Genomic DNA, 18311 nt, shown 5'->3' on the forward strand with positions numbered 1-18311 from the left:
CATTAGAGAAAAAAAGCAGAAATATAAAAGGTAAGAATAAAACCTTTGTAACATTAAATCTGAATTAGTAATGTCAGCATGAACTGATACTTTGAGTCTTAAACAAGTTTCTTGCCCTCCTTTAACAAAGAAGAATATCTGATCTAGAACTTAAGATATTTGACTCCCTAATCCTGGGTTGTCTGCTCTAGCCATACTGCTTCCCTTTTCTGTAAAGACGTATTTTCTTGGGTGCTTGGGTGGCTCAGTCAGTTTAGGTCTGCCTTCAGCTCAAGGTCCTCAGATCGAGTCCCACACTGGGCTCCCTGCTCAGGGAGGAGTGCTTCTCCCTTTCCCTCTGCCATCCCCTCCCCTGTCCTCCAGGCTCGCTCTCTCTCAAATAAATAAAATCTTTTTTTTTTTTTTTAAAGATGTTTTGGGGGCGCCTGGGTGGCTCAGTCGTTAAGCGTCTGCCTTCGGCTCAGGTCATGATCCCAGGGTGCTGGGATCCAGCCCCGCATCGGGCTCCCTGCTCCGCGGGAAGCCTGCTTCTCCCTCTCCCATTCCCCCTGCTTGTGCTCCCTCTCTCGCTGTCTCTCTCTGTCAAAATAAATAAATAAAATCTTAAAAAAAAAAAGATGTTTTTTTCTTAGCCTAGGGCTTCTTAAATCTTCCCAACAAAGTCCCCTTAACACTAAGAGTAACAGCCTACTCTAGGAATCCGGAGAAGAAGCAAATAAACTACTCCATGACAGGAATTTCTTTTGAAATCTTATTTTAAAAGTTATGTTTGTTTACATTCTTCTCCATAATAAACTTGTGATTAAATGTAAATACATAATTCTCCCGAAAAATCAGGTTTTTTTTTCACCAAATCCCTCAGTAAAGATGATGCTCCTTGAAAATGGAACATTCATTTCCCTATTTCAGGGTCGAGGAGAGTGAGTGTCCTGGTCCCATCTAAGCATCCTACCTCGTCACAGTCCTGAGGAACACACCAGAAGCACACACACTTGCCACACAATCAGCGCACACTGAGTGACTTCCATCCACGGTCTGTAGGGAAGGCCTAGGGGAAGAAAATCTATCAAAACCGCGCCACCTAAATGTTCAATTACAGACACGTTCACAGACACTGTCAAACCCATTCTCTCACAGGCTACCACAACATTCTCGGTCCTCCACAGTCTGCCAGACAATTCCAGTTAAAATCTCCTTCACAAACCACATTCCGATCCGCGAAGTAGCACCTCTCAAACACAAACCGGCCACACCCAGTGAAAAAATCGCACCCAAAACCACTCCAAAGACAGACACGCAGCGCCATCCGAGTAGGTCCTACGGAGAGTCACGTTGCTGCACATCCCCCTTTGGGGCTCCAGTCGTTCGCCCCCGCAGCGCTCCGGGCCCTGTCGGGACTCCTCGGGACAAAGAGCCAGGAACCCCGCCCCGCCCCGGCTGAAGCCCGCCCAGACCTCCGCCTCACTCAGCTAGCGGGCGGGGTAGATGCTCGGCTCCCTCGGGCTGGTCGCGCCGGCGCACTCAGTGCCTACAGCGCGAGCTCCCAGCAGCCTCTGCGCGCGGCCCGTTAAGCCCCGAGGGCTGTGTGTGGACTTGCCGGTTGCGTCCTGTTCTCGCTTACACGGAGCATCACCGTGAGGCAGGTGCGACACCCCAGGTGAGCAGTCCTGGTTCGCAGGGTTGGTTCCGGCCATCTGTAGGAAAGGCGTTGCGGCCTGGAGATTAGGAGAGGGAAGGGAAGCATTGCAGCACCGCAGAGCGTTGCGAGCCGCTCATCTCAGGCCCGAGTGTGCGTGAGGACGGCGGTGCTGTAGTTGTGTATCTGGGTGACTGTGGGCGTGACGGGGCCCCGGTGTGACATCAGGACTATGTGCGGTTGTGAGGTCGGGACTAGTGGGTGATGGCGTTTGTGTGACTGAATTGGGTGCACAGCCTGGACTGTGTGACTCCGACTCTAGCGTCATAGCTGAGTCTTCTGCCGTCTCGCCGCTCGAGCCCACCCGCGGGGAAGACCCTCCCCCACCGCCGCCGCCCCAGTCGGATATCTGAGCGCCAGAGAAAAGACTCCTAGCCAAAAGCCTCTGACCCCATTTAAGAATGCGGCTTACCTTGATTGTATTCCGTCACAGAACAAAGTGAAGGCAGCTCATTGTTTTGGTGAAGAACTATTTTGATGTTTTTCCAAATATTTTTTCTGTGCACTTGTGTACATTTGTTCTGTAAAATAGAATCACAAAAATTGATTTTTTAAGGAGATAAAGACTCTCCAACACTTTGAAATCCAGTACAGTCAGAAGATTTATTATATTGCTGTCTGTACAGAGTACAATGTTCTCCTCTAATTTGAAAGACTTTTGAAGACTTTATACATTTTAGGATTATGAAAACATTTACTAGGGTAACAAGTTATCAAGTAAGATATCTTTTCAGAATCAGAAACCCTTTTTTTTTTAAGTAATTCAAGGTTGCTAAGTAGAGATTTATAATAACGGGGGAGAAAGTCTTAGTAACAATAAATATTCAAACGTTATACAGAAGAACTTGATCAAATATTTTTAATGTGTTCAGAATACCTTATAAAATCAAATTTGTTGAGTTTTATGATGCCAAATAGTGTCTCTTTGGAGCTGCTAGGGATGGAGAGCAAAAGGGGCCTTGCTCTACTTCTTGATTCCTATGAATCTTTTTTGCTAATATTATTAATTAAGAAGAATTACATTCTCAAACTTAGTTCTAAAATTTAGTGATGTTGTAAGAAAGAGCAGTCCTGAAAATCTCAAAAAAAGTTTCCTAAAAGAGGGGCGCCTGGGTGGCTCAGTTGGTTAAGCTCTGACTCGTGGTTTGGGCTCAGGTCATGATCTCAGTGGCGTGAGATCGAGTCCCACACCGGGCTCATGCTCAGCACAGAGTCTGCTTGAGATTCTTTCCTCTACTCTCTCCCTCCCCGCTGCTCCTCCCCCTCCTCTCACTCCCTCTCTTTCTAAAATAAGTAAATAAAATCTTTTTAAAAAATGTTTACTGTAGGGGCGCCTGGTGGCTCAGTCGGTTGAGCGTCTGCCTTTGGCTCAGGTCATGATCCCAGCGTCCTGGGATCGAGCGACACATCGGGCTCTGTGCTTGGCGGAGCCTGCTTCTCCCTCTCCCACTGCCTGCCAGTCTGCCTACTTGTGCTCTCTCTCCCTCTGTCAAATAAATAAATAAAATCTTTAGGGCACCTGGGTGGCTCAGATGGTTAAGCGTCTGCCTTCAGCTCAGGTCTTGATCCTGTCCTGGGATCAAGGTCCGCATTGGGCTCCCTGCTCCTTGGGAACCTGCTTCACCCTCTGCTTCTCTCTGTCTCTCTCATGAATAAATAAAATCTTAAAAAAAAAAAAGTTTAAGAGAAAGAGAAAGGGCATCCTAGTATTAAAAAATTATTAAAGATAATTTATCAAAGAATTAAAGTTTTTTTTATTAAAGATACTTATTTTATTTTTTTAAAAGATTTTATTTATTTGACAGAGAGAGACACAGTGAGAGAGGGAACACAAGCAGGGGGAGTGGGAGAGGGAGAAGCAGGCTTCCCGCGGAGCAGGGAGCCCGATGTGGGACTCGATCCCAGGACTCTGGGATCATGACCTGAGCCGAAGGCAGACGCTTAACGACTGAGCCACCCAGGCGCCCAAAGATACTTTTTTAATACATGGAATATGGGGCATGTCATGTTTTCATTTTATTCATTGCTTATAATGAGGTATTTTAAGTGCTTTATGTGTATTATGTTACTTAACTTTAATAACAACTTTATAAAGTAGATACTGTTATTCTCCAGTTTATCTGTGAGGAAACAGTGGCACTGAAAACTAACATGTCTGATGTCTCCTAGTTGACAACTGTCAAACCTTAGATTCATATCCTGGATCAAGACAGCAAAGCCTGTGTTCTTCATATATGAGAGTCAGTCACCTCCCAACATTGTGGATATTCTTTTTAGTCTGCCTGTTGTACTTGGCAATTTATCATGGATATTTTCCTTCATGAATTAATATGAACTAGTACCATCACTGTCAATAATTGTGTAATATGCTATCATATCATAGAACCTAGTTTATTTAAGCCGGTTGTCTTACTGTTAAGGTACTCTGACTTTTGGTTATAAAATATTCTTTGATGAACTTCCTTGCATATATCTCTTTATGTACTTTTATAAAAATTTTCTAAGGATAAATTCCTAGAAATGGAATTTCTAGGTTGAATTATCAGACATTTTATAAAGTACTCATAATATGCCTGATCCTGTGCTAGTACTTGGGGAATATAGAGTGACTAAAATGACATGGTTGTGATTCTTAAGTTGCTTATTATCTATCAAGGTAGATAAACCTCTAGAAGAATAAGACTAAGTGTAATATCTGAAGAAGTCAGATAGCACAGCTTGGGAGTTCTGTGGAGAGACATCATCTGATTACAGCAAGCAGTGTCAGGTTGTGCCAAAAAATAACCAAATCCAGAGGATTTCTGTGTAGGTAAATGGATTTTACGTAATAAGTCTTAGGCCTTAATAGTTCTTATTCTCGTGATGCTGATGCAAAATGAGACCAACAGGACAAGAAGATTCAGCAGCTCTTTGGAGGGCATCATGGCTAAAATGACTAGTTCAGAAGCAAGATAAATGTATGAGTCAAGAAGTTAAGAGAGCAGCAGTGAAACAAGGCATTAGTTGGGGGTGTTTAACCATTCTTTTCTGGGCAAAACTCCAACATACGTGAACAAACTTACAAATCATAGAGTTGGATCAGATATTGGGAGCTAGGAGAAAAAAATACAGCAGTTTTTTTCCTTCAAGAGATGACTGCTTTAGAAGTGAGTCTCTTTCAACTATCTGAAGAAAAGCTTCCTACTTAGAAAATTTTAAAAATATATTTCAAGAGTATATATTGCCATATAAAATTATTAAGTAAATATAAGCAAAAAGAAAATTAAGATCACAATGGGTAAATGAACAATTTTTGCAGATTTTTTTCTGTTGATGCCTCTTAGTGTCTCTTTATGTTGATATATATGTATATTTTACAAATGTATTCATGTTCATTTTATTTTTCTGAAGACTACACATCTTGAATATTTTGTATATCCTTATGTATTTTTCTTTTTTTAGATTATTTATTTATTTATTTGACAGAGAGAGACAGCAAGAGAGGGAACACAAGCAGGGGGAGGGGGAGAGGGAGAAGTAGGCTTCCCGCTGAGCAGGGAGCCCGATGCGGGGCTCAATCCCAGGACCCTGGGATCATGACCTGAGCCAAAGGCAGACGCTTAACAACTGAGTCACCCAGGTGCTGCAGTCGTTATGTATTTTTAAAAGCTTAGTATTTAGTGATTACTGTGCACATACAAACATAAATATAAATATATACACATATATACACACACACACACATAGGTCTTTTTGCCCTGCTATAACAGAATCACAGTACTCACAACTGTTATTACCTACATTCTTCATTCAGCAATATGTAGTAAACATATTTCCATCTTTCCAATTAAAGATCTGTATTATCATTTTTTAAGTGACAAGCTTTTTCACTCTGTGGGTGCTTTATAATTTATTTGATCTGTTTCCTACCGCAGGATATTTAGGTTCCTTCCAGCTTTTTTCCATTTTGATTAATGTCTGTCAGCACATTCTTATATCTTGTGCACATATACAGAGTAGAATTAATCCCCCCAGTAGAATTTCTGAGTCAGAAGATGTACATGGTTTAAATGCTTTCTGTACATACTTTTAAATTTACACAATCTGCAGGTTAGAATATTCATTTCCTTACAAACCTGCTAATACGGGCATCAGTACTCTAATGTCTTTGGGGGGGACCCCTGGGGGCTCAGTCAGTTAAGCATCTGCCTTCAGCTCAGGTCAAGGTCCTGGAGTTCTAGGATAGAGTCCCGCATCTGGCTCCTTGCTCAGTGGGAAGCCTGCTTCTCCCTCTGCCTGCCACTCCCCCTGCTTGTGCTCTCTCTCTTTCTCTCTCTGACAAATAATTAAATAAAATCTTGAAAAAAAATGTCTTTGGGGGTTTCCTGTGTTATTTCTGCTTTTTTAATGAGTTATGCATGCTCATGGAACAAGAGATTCTGGGTTTCAGAGACAAGAGAGTTGATTGAGAGCTGACTTTGGTTAGAAAAATAAGGATTTCAAATTTAGCTTTGCTACTTAACTGAATTTCTGCAAGTGATTTTACTTCTTTTAGTGTGAATATTCTGGTCCATCACATAAGTAATTATATACTGCATAGCAATCCTGAGGATCCATTTAATGTATATAAAATATCCATCCTATGAAAGTCTTTGATAAGTAGATATGTGTTGTCTACCTGTTGAGAGCATGTATCCACACCTTTTCAGCCTAGGTTGTAAGAAAGAGAATGGCAAATAAGTCATGCAGGAAAGCAGTGCAGTTGATTCTGACTGAAAAGAGTAATGAGCCCAGAAGATTCTGGAAGTTACTGTCCTGGCTGCAGGCTGGCAGGCCAGCAGGGTACCAGTGCAGCAGTTTGACAGTGGTTAATGACTGCCAGGATTGGTTCTAATGAATTTCTCTCTTTGTAGCTGATGAATCCAAGCAGGCCTATGAGGCTTTGAAAGATATTCTTGTTTAGATGATGTGGCCCTTTATCAGCCCTGGAATTCCTTTTTAATTTTTTTTCTAAGACTTTACTTTTTTAAGTAATCTGTGCATGCATTGTGGGGCTCAAACTTAAAACCCAAAGATCAAGGGTTGCATGCTCTACTGACTAAGCCAGCCAGGCGCCCCTAGCCCTGGAATTTCTGTAAAGGGATGTGATTTGTCCAGACTCCCTCATATTTCCCTCAGAGTGTGTGTGTGTGTGTGTGTGTGTGTGTGTTGGGAAGGTCAAAGGAGGGGAAAGAACGAATGGACTCCAGCCATTTTAGGAGTTCTGAGGCCTGTCTGATCTTATGGCCTCCTTTTCCTCCCTCAGCTCTGGCCTCTGTGAACTCTGCTCTCCAGACAACTAAACCCCAAGGAAGACTGACCAGTTCTTGAATTTCTAAACCATGGCCCGTGTAAGTTACTGTTTCTTTCTCCTTCTGAAAATACTTTCATGTTAATGTCTTAGGAACATTTTTTTATCCTGAAACTTCCTATCAGAGCCTAGGAATCTTCTCCCATCCTCCAAATCCAGTGAGGGATGAGGCTGTTTAGCACACCTATCCTGTGAATCCTCTTTTCCCCAGTCATTATTCATGTATTCATTGAAAAAAATCATTCAGCATCTCCTATACGTGCTCGGTCTTCTGCTAAGGGTTGTAGTGGGGCAGAAATGAAATCACTTGAGGGAGATGTTTGACCATCTCTTGTGAGTTGATGAAAGAGGATCGGCCCATTTGACTACTCATGGGGAAACTGGATGTTTCTGGATTTGAGTTTCCCAAGTATTTAAGATAAGATTTGCTGTTGGTTGACCTCAGCCTCAATATATGGTGAAATCTCATGTTTTGTGAGACTTTTAGGACTGGGCAGAGATATTGTTGGGTCTTGCATGCAGAGAGATCAAGGATCTTTTCTGGGAATCCCTAAGAGTTGTACACTAGGAATAAGGTTCCATTTGTAGTTCAACAGGATATGCTGGTCTAGAATGATAACTTTGTGAATCTGGATCACCAGTATCCAAAATCTACATCCATATCCTCTAAGTCAGGAACGAGGAATGCATACAGTTAAAGATGAAGAATAATAACAAGTAGAAAGATTGTGCAGATACATATGTAGTTGTGGACCTTCAGAACTCAGGAGTACCTTAAATATTTTGTATAGACCAAAATGGAAGAATGATTAAGTCTCATATATCCCTCACATAGACTATTATACAATTTTTTTAAAGTTCACTAAAGAATTTGTCATAAATGGAAAAATGCTTACAATATTGTCTGATTCAATGATGAACTTGGAAGAAATTCTTTAACTATATTCAGATCCTTTTCTAACAAATACTGTAAGGAAACTTTTAAAAAATCTGTTCTTTAAGGGGAAAGGGTGGAAGAACTCACATTTCTTGAGAATTTATGAGGGAGACATATAACAGGCAGAGGCTTATCTAAAATATTTTATTTAATTGGAAAACTGATTTTTTTCTTTCCCAGACATGTTTGGATGATCAAGATACACCAGAGTATTCAAGAGACTGCACCTGTAGCAACAGGATTCTTCAAGAGCACATAGGCATGCTGCTTCAGGCATGAAGCATTTCCTAACTCACTATGTTAAAGGCTTCTAGCCTAAGCCTTTGCCTAAGCCTTTTGGTTTGCCATATGGTCCATGTCCTCCAGTATCTCTTCCATCTTAAAAACAAATTTTCTTTAACTTCAAATGTATTATATGGTTTGTCATTGCAGGGGTCGGTGATGTTCAATGATGTGTCCATAGTCTTCTCTCAGGAGGAGTGGGAATACCTGGACTTGGAACAGAGGAACTTGTACAGAGATGTAATGTTGGAGAATTACAGCAACTTGGTCTCACTGGGTAAGGTTCTCTGCCTCTAGTAATTTAGACCTGTTCACTGTAATATCTGCTTTTTTCTTTGGAAATTTCAGGAATATCTTTCAAGAAACTATCTAAATTTCTGCTACCTTTTCTCAGTGAATGGTTTGAGCTTTCTTTGTTTGGAAGTGAATACCTCAGTTAAGCATATTCATCTTCCTCATCCTTAAGTGGCCTTCAGGCCTTAATGATGAAAAAGGGCTGGATTTGAATTGGCCTTACTTGTGTCATAGAAATCAGGTTTCACTTGGTGTATGAACTCAGAATTGCTATAGGTGTTTTATTTGTTGTTATACATGTAAGGAAAATAGCCAGACTCTATATCTCAGTTTTTAATCTATCAAACGAACACATAATATCTGCAGTGATAAGTTGGATCAACAGGATTTATTTATAGTTCAAGAGAACTCATTCCTTTTGTTAATAAACTTACTGATTTTTACCTACTTTTATGATTGAGAGTTAAAAATCCAAGAACTTTGCACTTAACATTGTGTGAACATCTGAAGAAATAATAAATGCCTCCAGAAGCTTTTTGTTTTCCTCTCAGCAAAACAACAATGACAATAAATAATAGCTAATAAAATACATTCAACACTTGAACAACATAGGGGTTAGGGACACCAACCGTCTACACAGTCAAAAAGTTGCATGTAACTTTTGACTCCCCAAAAACTTAACTACTAATAGCTTACTGTTGATCAGAAGTTTTACTGATAATATAAACAGTTGATTAACACATATTTTATATGTTATATGTATTATACTGTATTCTTACAATAAAGTAAGCTAGAGAAGAGAAAATGTCAAGAAAATCATAAAGAAGAGAAAATACTTTTACAGTACTATACTGTATCAAAAAAATCCACATATATGTGGATCCATGCAGTTCAATCTCGCATAGTTCAAGGGTCAACTGTATATATAGTGCCGAGTACATATTCTAGGCAATGTTTAGATATGGATATATGTTAATGTAATTGTCACAACAATTGTGTATGATAGATGCTATTACTGATCTTACAATTGAGATGTGGCAGAGACAGGATTTGAACTCAGGCAATCTGTGCTCTTAACCACTATTGCCTCTCAGGAAGGATTACTTGTATGAATATAAATTAATCTATTTATTATGTAACCTTAATGTGAATATTTTTTAATCATCTTGCCCTTCTTTGTTCTAAAGGCTTTATCAATTCCCATTTGACTTATAGTTAATTAAAAATTTAACCAAAACTGGGGCACCTGGGTGGCTCAGTTGGTTAAGCAACTGCCTTTGGCTCAGGTCATAATCCTGGAGTCCCGGGATCGAGTCCCGCATCGGGCTCCCTGCTCAGCGGGGAGTCTGCTTCTCCCTCTGACCCTCTTCCCTCTCATGCTCTCTATTTCTCATTCTCTCTCTCTCAAATAAATAAATAAAATCTTAAAAAAAAAAATTTAACCAAAACTGAATCAAAGTAATTTTGAATTTATTTTCTATTTCCATATCACCTTCTTCTAACCAGGATGCTTCATTTCTAAGCCAGATGTGATTTCCTTATTGGAGCAAGGAAAAGAGCCCTGGAAAGTTGTGAGGAAAGGAAGGAGGCGATATCCAGGTGAGTGAGAGCCATTTGAGCAGGGGGAAGCCATCACAGAGGAAACCACCCAATTAGTTAGGGAAGAGGCACACTCTACTGATGGTTGTTTACAGAGTCCTCTTTAAAGGTCGAAGGCCTGGGGCACCTGGCTGGCTCAGCCAGTAGAGTGTTCAAATCTTGATCTTGGGTTTGTAAATTCAAGCCCCACATTGGACATAGAGATTATTTAAAAATAAAAACTTTTTTTTAAAAGATTTTATCTATTTGAGAGAGAGAGAGAGAGCGAGCACAAGTGGGGTGAGGGGCAGAGAGAGAAACAGACTCCCTGCTGAGCACAGAGCCCGAGGGGGGAGGGGGGCGGGGATCGATCCCAGGACTCTGGGGTCATGACCTGAGCCAAAGGCAGACACTTAACTGACTGAGCCACCCAGGTGCCCTTAAAAATAAGATCTTAAAAAAAATTTAAAAATAAAGGTCCAAGGCCTGAAGAGAAAAGGTCTAAGACCTGAGGAGCAAATTAAGGTCTTAGTTAGGGATACTAATAGAACTATTTCTTTATCTCATTTACCACTCTTTTGTTGTTGTTTCAAATTTTCCTCCCCTTTGAAGGGGGCATGGGTGGAGAGGTGCTCTCTTTGTTCCCTACTGACAACCACTCTCTGTATTTTTTGACTCAGCTGCTTTCTTTTGCATTTATAAATAGTAGATAAATTGACTGACTGACTTATGTACCTACCTCTAGGCTGGGCACAGTGCTAGACACTATCCATATAGTGGTAAACAAAACCAAAAAGTCTCTGTCCTCATGGAATTTACCTTGTAATAAGAGACACATAGTAACTGTAAATAAATAACAAATATAATTTCAGCTAATAGAGTACTATGAAGTAAAGTAAAAAGAGTAAGGGAAGAGAAAATGGTGTGGGCTAAAAGGCTATTTTAGGTATGGTCTGAAAAACCTTTTTTGGGGAAATAAAAGCCTATAAAGAAAAATATGCTTGACACTGTAGTAATAAATGTTTTATCAGCAAAGTTTCATATGAATTACTCTAGAAGATAGATCCTTAGATCACAGAGTATCATTCTTTGCTTTTTTTCTGCGTGTGTGTGTGTGTGTGTATACCTTCATATCAGGAAGAAACATGAGTGTAATAGAGTATGGGGACAATGATCTCTTTGTTTAGCTTCTGCCTCTGTGCTGTTTTCATTTCTCTTTGAATGTCTTCTTAAAAAAAGATCCTAGGGGCACCTGAGTGGCTTTAGTCGGTTAAGCGTCTGACTCTTGATCTCAGCTCAGGTCTTGATCTCAGCTCAGGTCTTGATCTCAGGGTGATGAGTTCAAGCCCCAAGTTGGGCTCCATGCTGGGCATGAAGCCTACTTAAAAAAAATTCCTCAAAATTCTTTATATAGAGACATATGTTGTCATTTTGTATTTTGCTCTCTGTACATTCAGGTCTGGCTGAGGAGACCCATTTTAGGCTGAGTTCTTGTTTTGTAACAAGGCCATTTCAGTGCCCACACTGTCTATAACGTTATATCTTCTTAGTCACTGTCTACTACAGGAAGTAAAGACACGCCTTTTGTCCCAATCCTAACTTATTTTCTTTTTCACATTTAGATAATTAAATGACATTTACCATTGTTAATGCTGAAAAAACAATGAAATGCAGAGGTTCCAGATGAATAAGATAATATCAGTTTAATCAGGAAATATTTAGCCAAAATGACAACTGTTGACTCAAAGTTAGACATCTTAAACAAGATCATTTTTTTCTTTCATTTTCTTTTCTTCCTTTGTTTCTTTCTTCCTTTAAGTAACTTAGTGAAGTATATAACTTGCATACAGAAAAGTAGACAAATGAGGGAAGACTTTTTTGAGGAGAGATATGAAGGCTCAAGCCATGAAGAGCTCAAGCTCTCTAGGGCAAGAGCCTTCTGAGCCAATAGAAAAGGCCTAAGGAGGAAGTTAACTTTGCATGTTTGAGGAATAAAAAGAAGGCTCAGGTCATGGTCTCAGGGTCTTGAGATCAAGCCCGGCATCGCATTGCACTCCCTGTTCAGCGGGGAGTCTGCTTTTCTCCCTCAACCCCTCTCCCAGCTCTGTCTCTGTCTCTCTCTAAAATAAATAAATAGGGGCATGCTCAATCAGTTAAGTGTCTGCCTTCGGCTTGGGTTGTGGTCTTGGGGTCCTGGGATTGAGCCCTGCATCTGGGCTCCCTGCTGCTCCTTCCCTGCTTGTGCTCTCTCACTCTTTCTCTCTCTCTCTCAAATAAATAAATAAATAAATAAAATCTTAAAAAGAAATAAATCTTTAAAAAAATGTTGATTTATTTTCATAGATTTCCCCATATTGGATCACTCTAAAATTCTTTGAATAAACAATAACTGGGTCAATGTGCTGTTTTATTAGATGCTTAGAATTTTTATATCAGTTTTCAGAAAATTGGTATGCAGTTTTTATTAGTGACCTTTATTTAGTACAATATTACTTTATGAAAATAGTTCGGAAGTCCTCCTTTTTCTTAGTTCTCAGTCTAAATAGAATTTGGATGGCCTGTTCTTTAAAGCTTCTTTTTTAGGAGAAGGAGATGGTAAGTCTGACCACATTCTCTATTTACTCTTTGGAAATTAATGTTTAAGCATTGTATCTCTTCTGTGGCCAGTTTTGGTAAATATATTTTCCTAGAAAATTACTCATTTTAGCTATGTTTTAAAATTTATGGGCACAGTAATCTTTTTTTCAGCTATCCTCTGTATTCATGGTTATTTTCACTTTGTCATTTCTTATTTGTGTGCTTACTTGCTATTTTCCTTGTGTTAACTAATGCTTTATCTGTTTTGCTGATTTGTTTTTTAAAAGAAAGTTTTTGTTTTATGTATTAGTTTTTTTTGTTTTCTAATTCTGCATTTATATCAATTAATTTCTTCTGCTTTGCTTCAGTTTATTTTTCTGATTTCTTTGATTTTTAATTGATTTTTCTCATGTTTATTGCTGTATTTAAGTTTTTAAATTTTCTTCTAAGCACTATGCTTATATTTTGTAGATACTAATTTAGTGTGAATTTTAAAATTATTATTACCATTGTTTTCTAAAAAACAAAAATACTGTTTTGGAATTTATTTCCCTATTGATCTAAAAGTTATTTAATATAGACTTCTAAAATTTCAAGTGGATTTAGTTTTGGGTTTTTAAAATTTTATTATTTCCAGCTTTAGTAGAAAATGTCTAGGGCAACTGGGTGGCTCAGTTGGTTAAGCAACTGCCAAGGTCATGATCCTGGACTCCAGGATCGAATCCTGCATCAGGCTCCCTGCTCAGCAGGGAGTCTGCTTCTCCCTCTGACCCTCACCCCTCTCATGCTCGCTCTCTCTCAAATAAATAAAATCTCTAAAAAAAAAAAATTTAAAAAAAAAGTCTGTATTATCTCAACCTTTTTATACAGACCATATAATAATTGAAAACAGCTTCCTTTTTCTCTCTCATATGTAACTCATTCAGCACTTAAATGTTTCTCTGGCTGTTTCTTCTATTGGTTTACCATCTTCTCTCTAAATCCAACATGACCTTTGTTAGCAGATTCTTCACACTCAAGTGACTGCAAGACCCCTTTGTCCCTATTAGTGAGTTCCTTACATATCGCATCTTTTTTTTTCTTTTCTTTTTTGCTAAGGATTTCATAAGAACTTCAGTAAAGTATAAACATGTTTTCCTGTATGGAAAATCACTGGCACACATTTCTAGGAAATATAGGAACGGTCTTGCCTCTAAAGGAACGGAAAGGAGACCTGAGCAAAGAGATGAGGGAACAAAACCAGATGAACATTATAAAATGGATGAGTAATAGAATTGAAGAGAGATTAATGAATAGAACTCCTCAGTACTTTTACTGTGATGTGGAGACAAAGGAAAAAGTAGCTCATAGCTATATGAAGATAGATAAGGGGTTTAAGCAATGAAAGGATGTATAAGGGTATATAACCACCATTTTCCATTTATATATTTAGCTGGACTAGCTTGGATGAATAAAGGGAATATTTAATCATTGTTGTAATATGTGAGAGATTAGAGACAGAAATATATTCAGAATAAGTATATAACCTTAAAAAAAAAGAATGAGGGCGCCTGGGTTGCTCAGTCGTTACGCGTCTGCCTTCGGCTCAGGTCATGATCCCAGGGTGCTGGGATCGAGTCCCGCATTGGGCTCCCTCCTCGGGGGGGAGGCCTGCTTCTCCCTCTCCCACTCCCACTGCTTGTGTTCCTGCTCTCGCTATCTCTGTCTCTGTCAAATAAATAAACTCTTCAAAAGAAAAAAAGAATTGAGTATAGAACCATGGGAATTCAGTGAGTGAAACTCATTTTGTGCTATGCATGTATTATTTATTTTTTAAAAATATTTTATTTATTGAGAGAGAGAGAGAGAGAGAGAGCGCGCACGACCGGGGGGGAGGGGCAGAGGGAGAAGGAGAAGCAGACTCCTCACTGAGCAGGGAGTCTGACATGGAGCTCGATCCCAGGACCCTGAGACCATGACCTAGTCCAAAGGCAGATGCTTAACCAACTGAGCCACCCAGGCGCCCCTGAATGTATTATTTAATGGAGAGTAAAGTAGAGATTGTTTCTGCCATTAAAGAAGTCTAGGGGTAAGGAAAGGAGAGCAACAAGTGGAAACATTTAAAAATATATAATTTCAACACAGACATATGTTGCTATGCAATACATATATAAGAACATAGGTTTAGATACTGATAGTAGTCAGCCTTAAAGGAAGTGACTTTTAACCTAAGACCTCAGGATGAGGGGCGCCTGGGTGGCTCAGTTGGTTAAGCATCTGCCTCCGGCTCAGGTCATGATCCCAGGGTCCTGGGATCAAGCCCCACATCGGGCTCCTTGCTCAGCGGGGAGCCTGCTTCTCCCTCTCCCTCTGCCGCTTCCCCTGGTTGTGCTCTCTGTCAAATAAATAAATAAAATCTTAAAAAAAAAAAAGCCCTCAGGATGAGAAGTAGCCAGCAGTGCAAAGAACCCAAGCAGAAGATTTGGGGAGATAGAGCAGACTGAGATGATGTGTTATAGGTAAACAGAGGCCTTTTAACCATAGCAATTTTTATTTTAGTCTAAGAATAAAAAGAAATTATTGAAAAAAGTTAAGTATGAATTCTTAACCTTTCATCTCCATCAGAATTGCATGAAGATTATTAAATACAGGACTGGCCAGGACTGTAGAATCTGATCCAGGTGGTTTGGGTGGTGTCTAAACCTCAGTATTTAGGGGCATCTGGGTGGCTCAGTTGGTTGAGCATCCAACTCTTGGTTTAACTAAGGTCATGTTCTCAGGGTCATGGGATCGAGCCCTGGGTCAAGCTCTGTGCTCAGCGTGGAGTCTGCTTGGGATTCTCTCTCTCCCTCTCCCCCTGCTCGAGCATGCGTGTATGGGGGGGTGTGTGTAGGTGTGTGTGTGGGTGTGCACGCCCACGCATGTGCATGTGTGTGCTCTCTCAAATAAATACATCTTTAAAAAATAAATAAACATCAATATTTAGAACAAGTTCTCTGTGATTCTACTCTACATCTCAATTTGAGACCCACTGCCTTAAAATGTTTACTAATCACCAGTCTCACTTTCTTAACACGAACTTTCATTTTTCTTGGTATTACCTTATCCTTTTTTTTTCAAACTATATAACGGATTTTTAGAATTTCACTGAGTATTACTTTAGTTGTCTTTTATTTCTACTTTAGAAATTTTACTTCTTTTAAAAAAAGGAAACCATGTGTTTGTTTGCTCTCTTACTTTCTTTTAGATTTAGAGACCAGGTATGAGACCAAGAAGTTCTCTTCGGAAAATGACATTCACGAAATAAACTCACCCCAGTGGAAGATAATGGAAAGAATTAAAAACCATGGCCTTAAGGGCCTAATTTTAAAAAGTGATTGGGAGTCCAAAAGAAAATTTGAAGGACAGGAGGGATATTTCAGTCAAATGAAAACTGCATCTCAAAAAGTGTCCTCTTACCAAAAACGCACATCTCTAACTTCACCCCAGAGACTTCATTTTGTGGAGAAACCCTATGAATGTAAAGAATGTGGGAAAACCTTTAGAGTACGCCAACAGCTTACTTTCCATCATAGAATTCATACTGGTGAAAAACCCTATGAATGCAAGGAATGCGGAATGGCCTTTAGACAGACTGCACATCTTACTCGACATCAGAGACTTCATTCTGGTGAAAAGCTCTATGAATGTAAGGAATGTGGAGAATCTTTCATATGTGGCCCAGACCTCAGAGTACATCAGAAAATTCATATTGGTGAGAAGCCCTATGAATGTAAAGAATGTGGGAAGGCCTTCAGAGTGCGTGGACAACTTACTCTCCATCAGAGGATTCATACTGGTGAGAAACCCTATGTATGTACAGAATGTGGAAAGGCCTTTAGACAGTATGCACACCTTACTCGACATCAGAAGCTTAATATTGCTGACAAACTCTACGAATGTAAAGAATGTGGGAAGGCCTTTTTGTGTGGCTCTGGCCTTAGAGTACATCACAAACTTCATACTGGTGAGAAACCCTATGAATGTAAGGAATGTGGGAAGGCCTTTAGAGTGAGACAACAACTAACACTCCACCAGAGAATTCATACTGGTGAGAAACCCTATGAATGTAAGGAATGTGGAAAGACCTTTAGTCGTGGTTATCATCTTATTCTTCATCACAGAATTCACACTGGTGAGAAACCTTATGAATGTAAGGAGTGTTGGAAGGCCTTTAGTCGTTACTCACAACTTATTTCACACCAAAGTATCCATATTGGTGTTAAACCCTATGACTGCAAGGAATGTGGGAAGGCTTTTAGATTACTCTCACAACTTACACAACATCAGAGTATTCATGTTGGTGAGAAGCCCTATAAATGTAAGGAATGTGGGAAGGCCTTTAGATTGCGCCAAAAACTTACTCTCCATCAGAGTATTCATACTGGTGAAAAACCTTTTGAATGTAAGGAATGTAGGAAGGCTTTTAGACTTAATTCATCCCTTATTCAACACCTGAGGATTCATTCTGGTGAGAAACCCTATGAATGTAAAGAATGTAAGAAGGCCTTTAGACAACATTCACACCTTACCCATCATCTGAAAATTCATAATGTAAAAATATAAGATAGTTTTTCAGTCCTGTCTTGTAGAACACTCTATGACTGTAGTAATTAATCCCTTTTGCTTCCTTCATACAGGGAACTGACTTGGCATGAGAGGTTTTATATCATTAAAAGAGTATGTTAACTTAATGTATTCCACCATCACTTAAACCTGATAAACTTCACATTTATTCTAAAAATTAATCCTATCAGTGTAAAAATGTGGGAGACACATCATCTCTGTCCAGTCACCTTCCCACTTGTATTATGCTGGTAAGATGTTTAACTGCTCTGTGCTATAATTTTTTCATTTGTAAATGGTAATATAATACTGTGGCAGAATAAAGATTGCTGTAAATTCTTTGACATTTCTCTCCCACCGTCAAGAGCTGCAATCTACATCCCTGCTGGGCAGACTGTGACTGCTTTGACTAGTAGAAGTACTGCTGTGCCAGTTTCTGGACCCAGGCTTTACTGGTGGATTTTACTTCATTTCTTGGAATGCTGTCTTAAGCTTAGGCCCTGAATTTTGTTAAAAAGTCTGGCTGCTCTGCTGAAGAGACCACATGGGGAAGCCCTAAGACTACACAGAAAGGAAGAGCACCCTTCTTAGCCCAGTCTTCCACACATGCCTACCAAGACACCAGATATTTGAGTAAAATAGTGTTGGATCTTCCAGACCAGCCAGCAGCTGAATGCCAGACTGACTTCAGTTGATGCCATATAAAATAGACGAACCTACCAAATGAGCCCCTGCCCAAATTCCTAACCCATAAGATCATGAGATATAATAAAATGATTGTTTTAAGCAACTAAATTTTGTTATCATTAATACTACTCCTTTGAAAAGTCGTATGAAAGACTATGGGTACAACAAATAAAGAAATGCCTTCCACTAACACTCACCCTTATTGAACCTCAGATAACTTACTCTTTAAAACAGAAATTCTTTTTCAATTTGTTCATAAAAAAGCAGATATTCTGGGGCACCTGGGTGGCTCAGTCAGTTAAGTGTCTGCCTTCGGCTCAGGTTGTGATCCCAGGGACCTGTGATGG

General features: G+C 39.6%; 1 protein-coding gene across 1 annotated transcript in view; it reads left to right on the forward strand.

Moving 5' to 3' along the window:
* The window catches only part of LOC113935587 (zinc finger protein 28 homolog), a 54805-nt gene extending 36644 nt beyond the window's left edge, over positions 1–18161 (forward strand). The window contains exons 6-10 of the mRNA XM_035724895.1: positions 1289–1562; positions 8143–8235; positions 8395–8521; positions 10045–10137; positions 15920–18161. Coding sequence (XP_035580788.1) covers positions 1289–1562; positions 8143–8235; positions 8395–8521; positions 10045–10137; positions 15920–17277 — 1945 coding nt within the window. The 3' untranslated portion in view covers positions 17278–18161. The remainder of the gene's footprint in view (positions 1–1288; positions 1563–8142; positions 8236–8394; positions 8522–10044; positions 10138–15919) is intronic.
* Positions 18162–18311: the final 150 nt, after the last annotated feature.

This window comes from Zalophus californianus, chromosome 17 (genome assembly GCF_009762305.2).
Source record: "Zalophus californianus isolate mZalCal1 chromosome 17, mZalCal1.pri.v2, whole genome shotgun sequence".
Taxonomy (NCBI): domain Eukaryota; kingdom Metazoa; phylum Chordata; class Mammalia; order Carnivora; family Otariidae; genus Zalophus; species Zalophus californianus.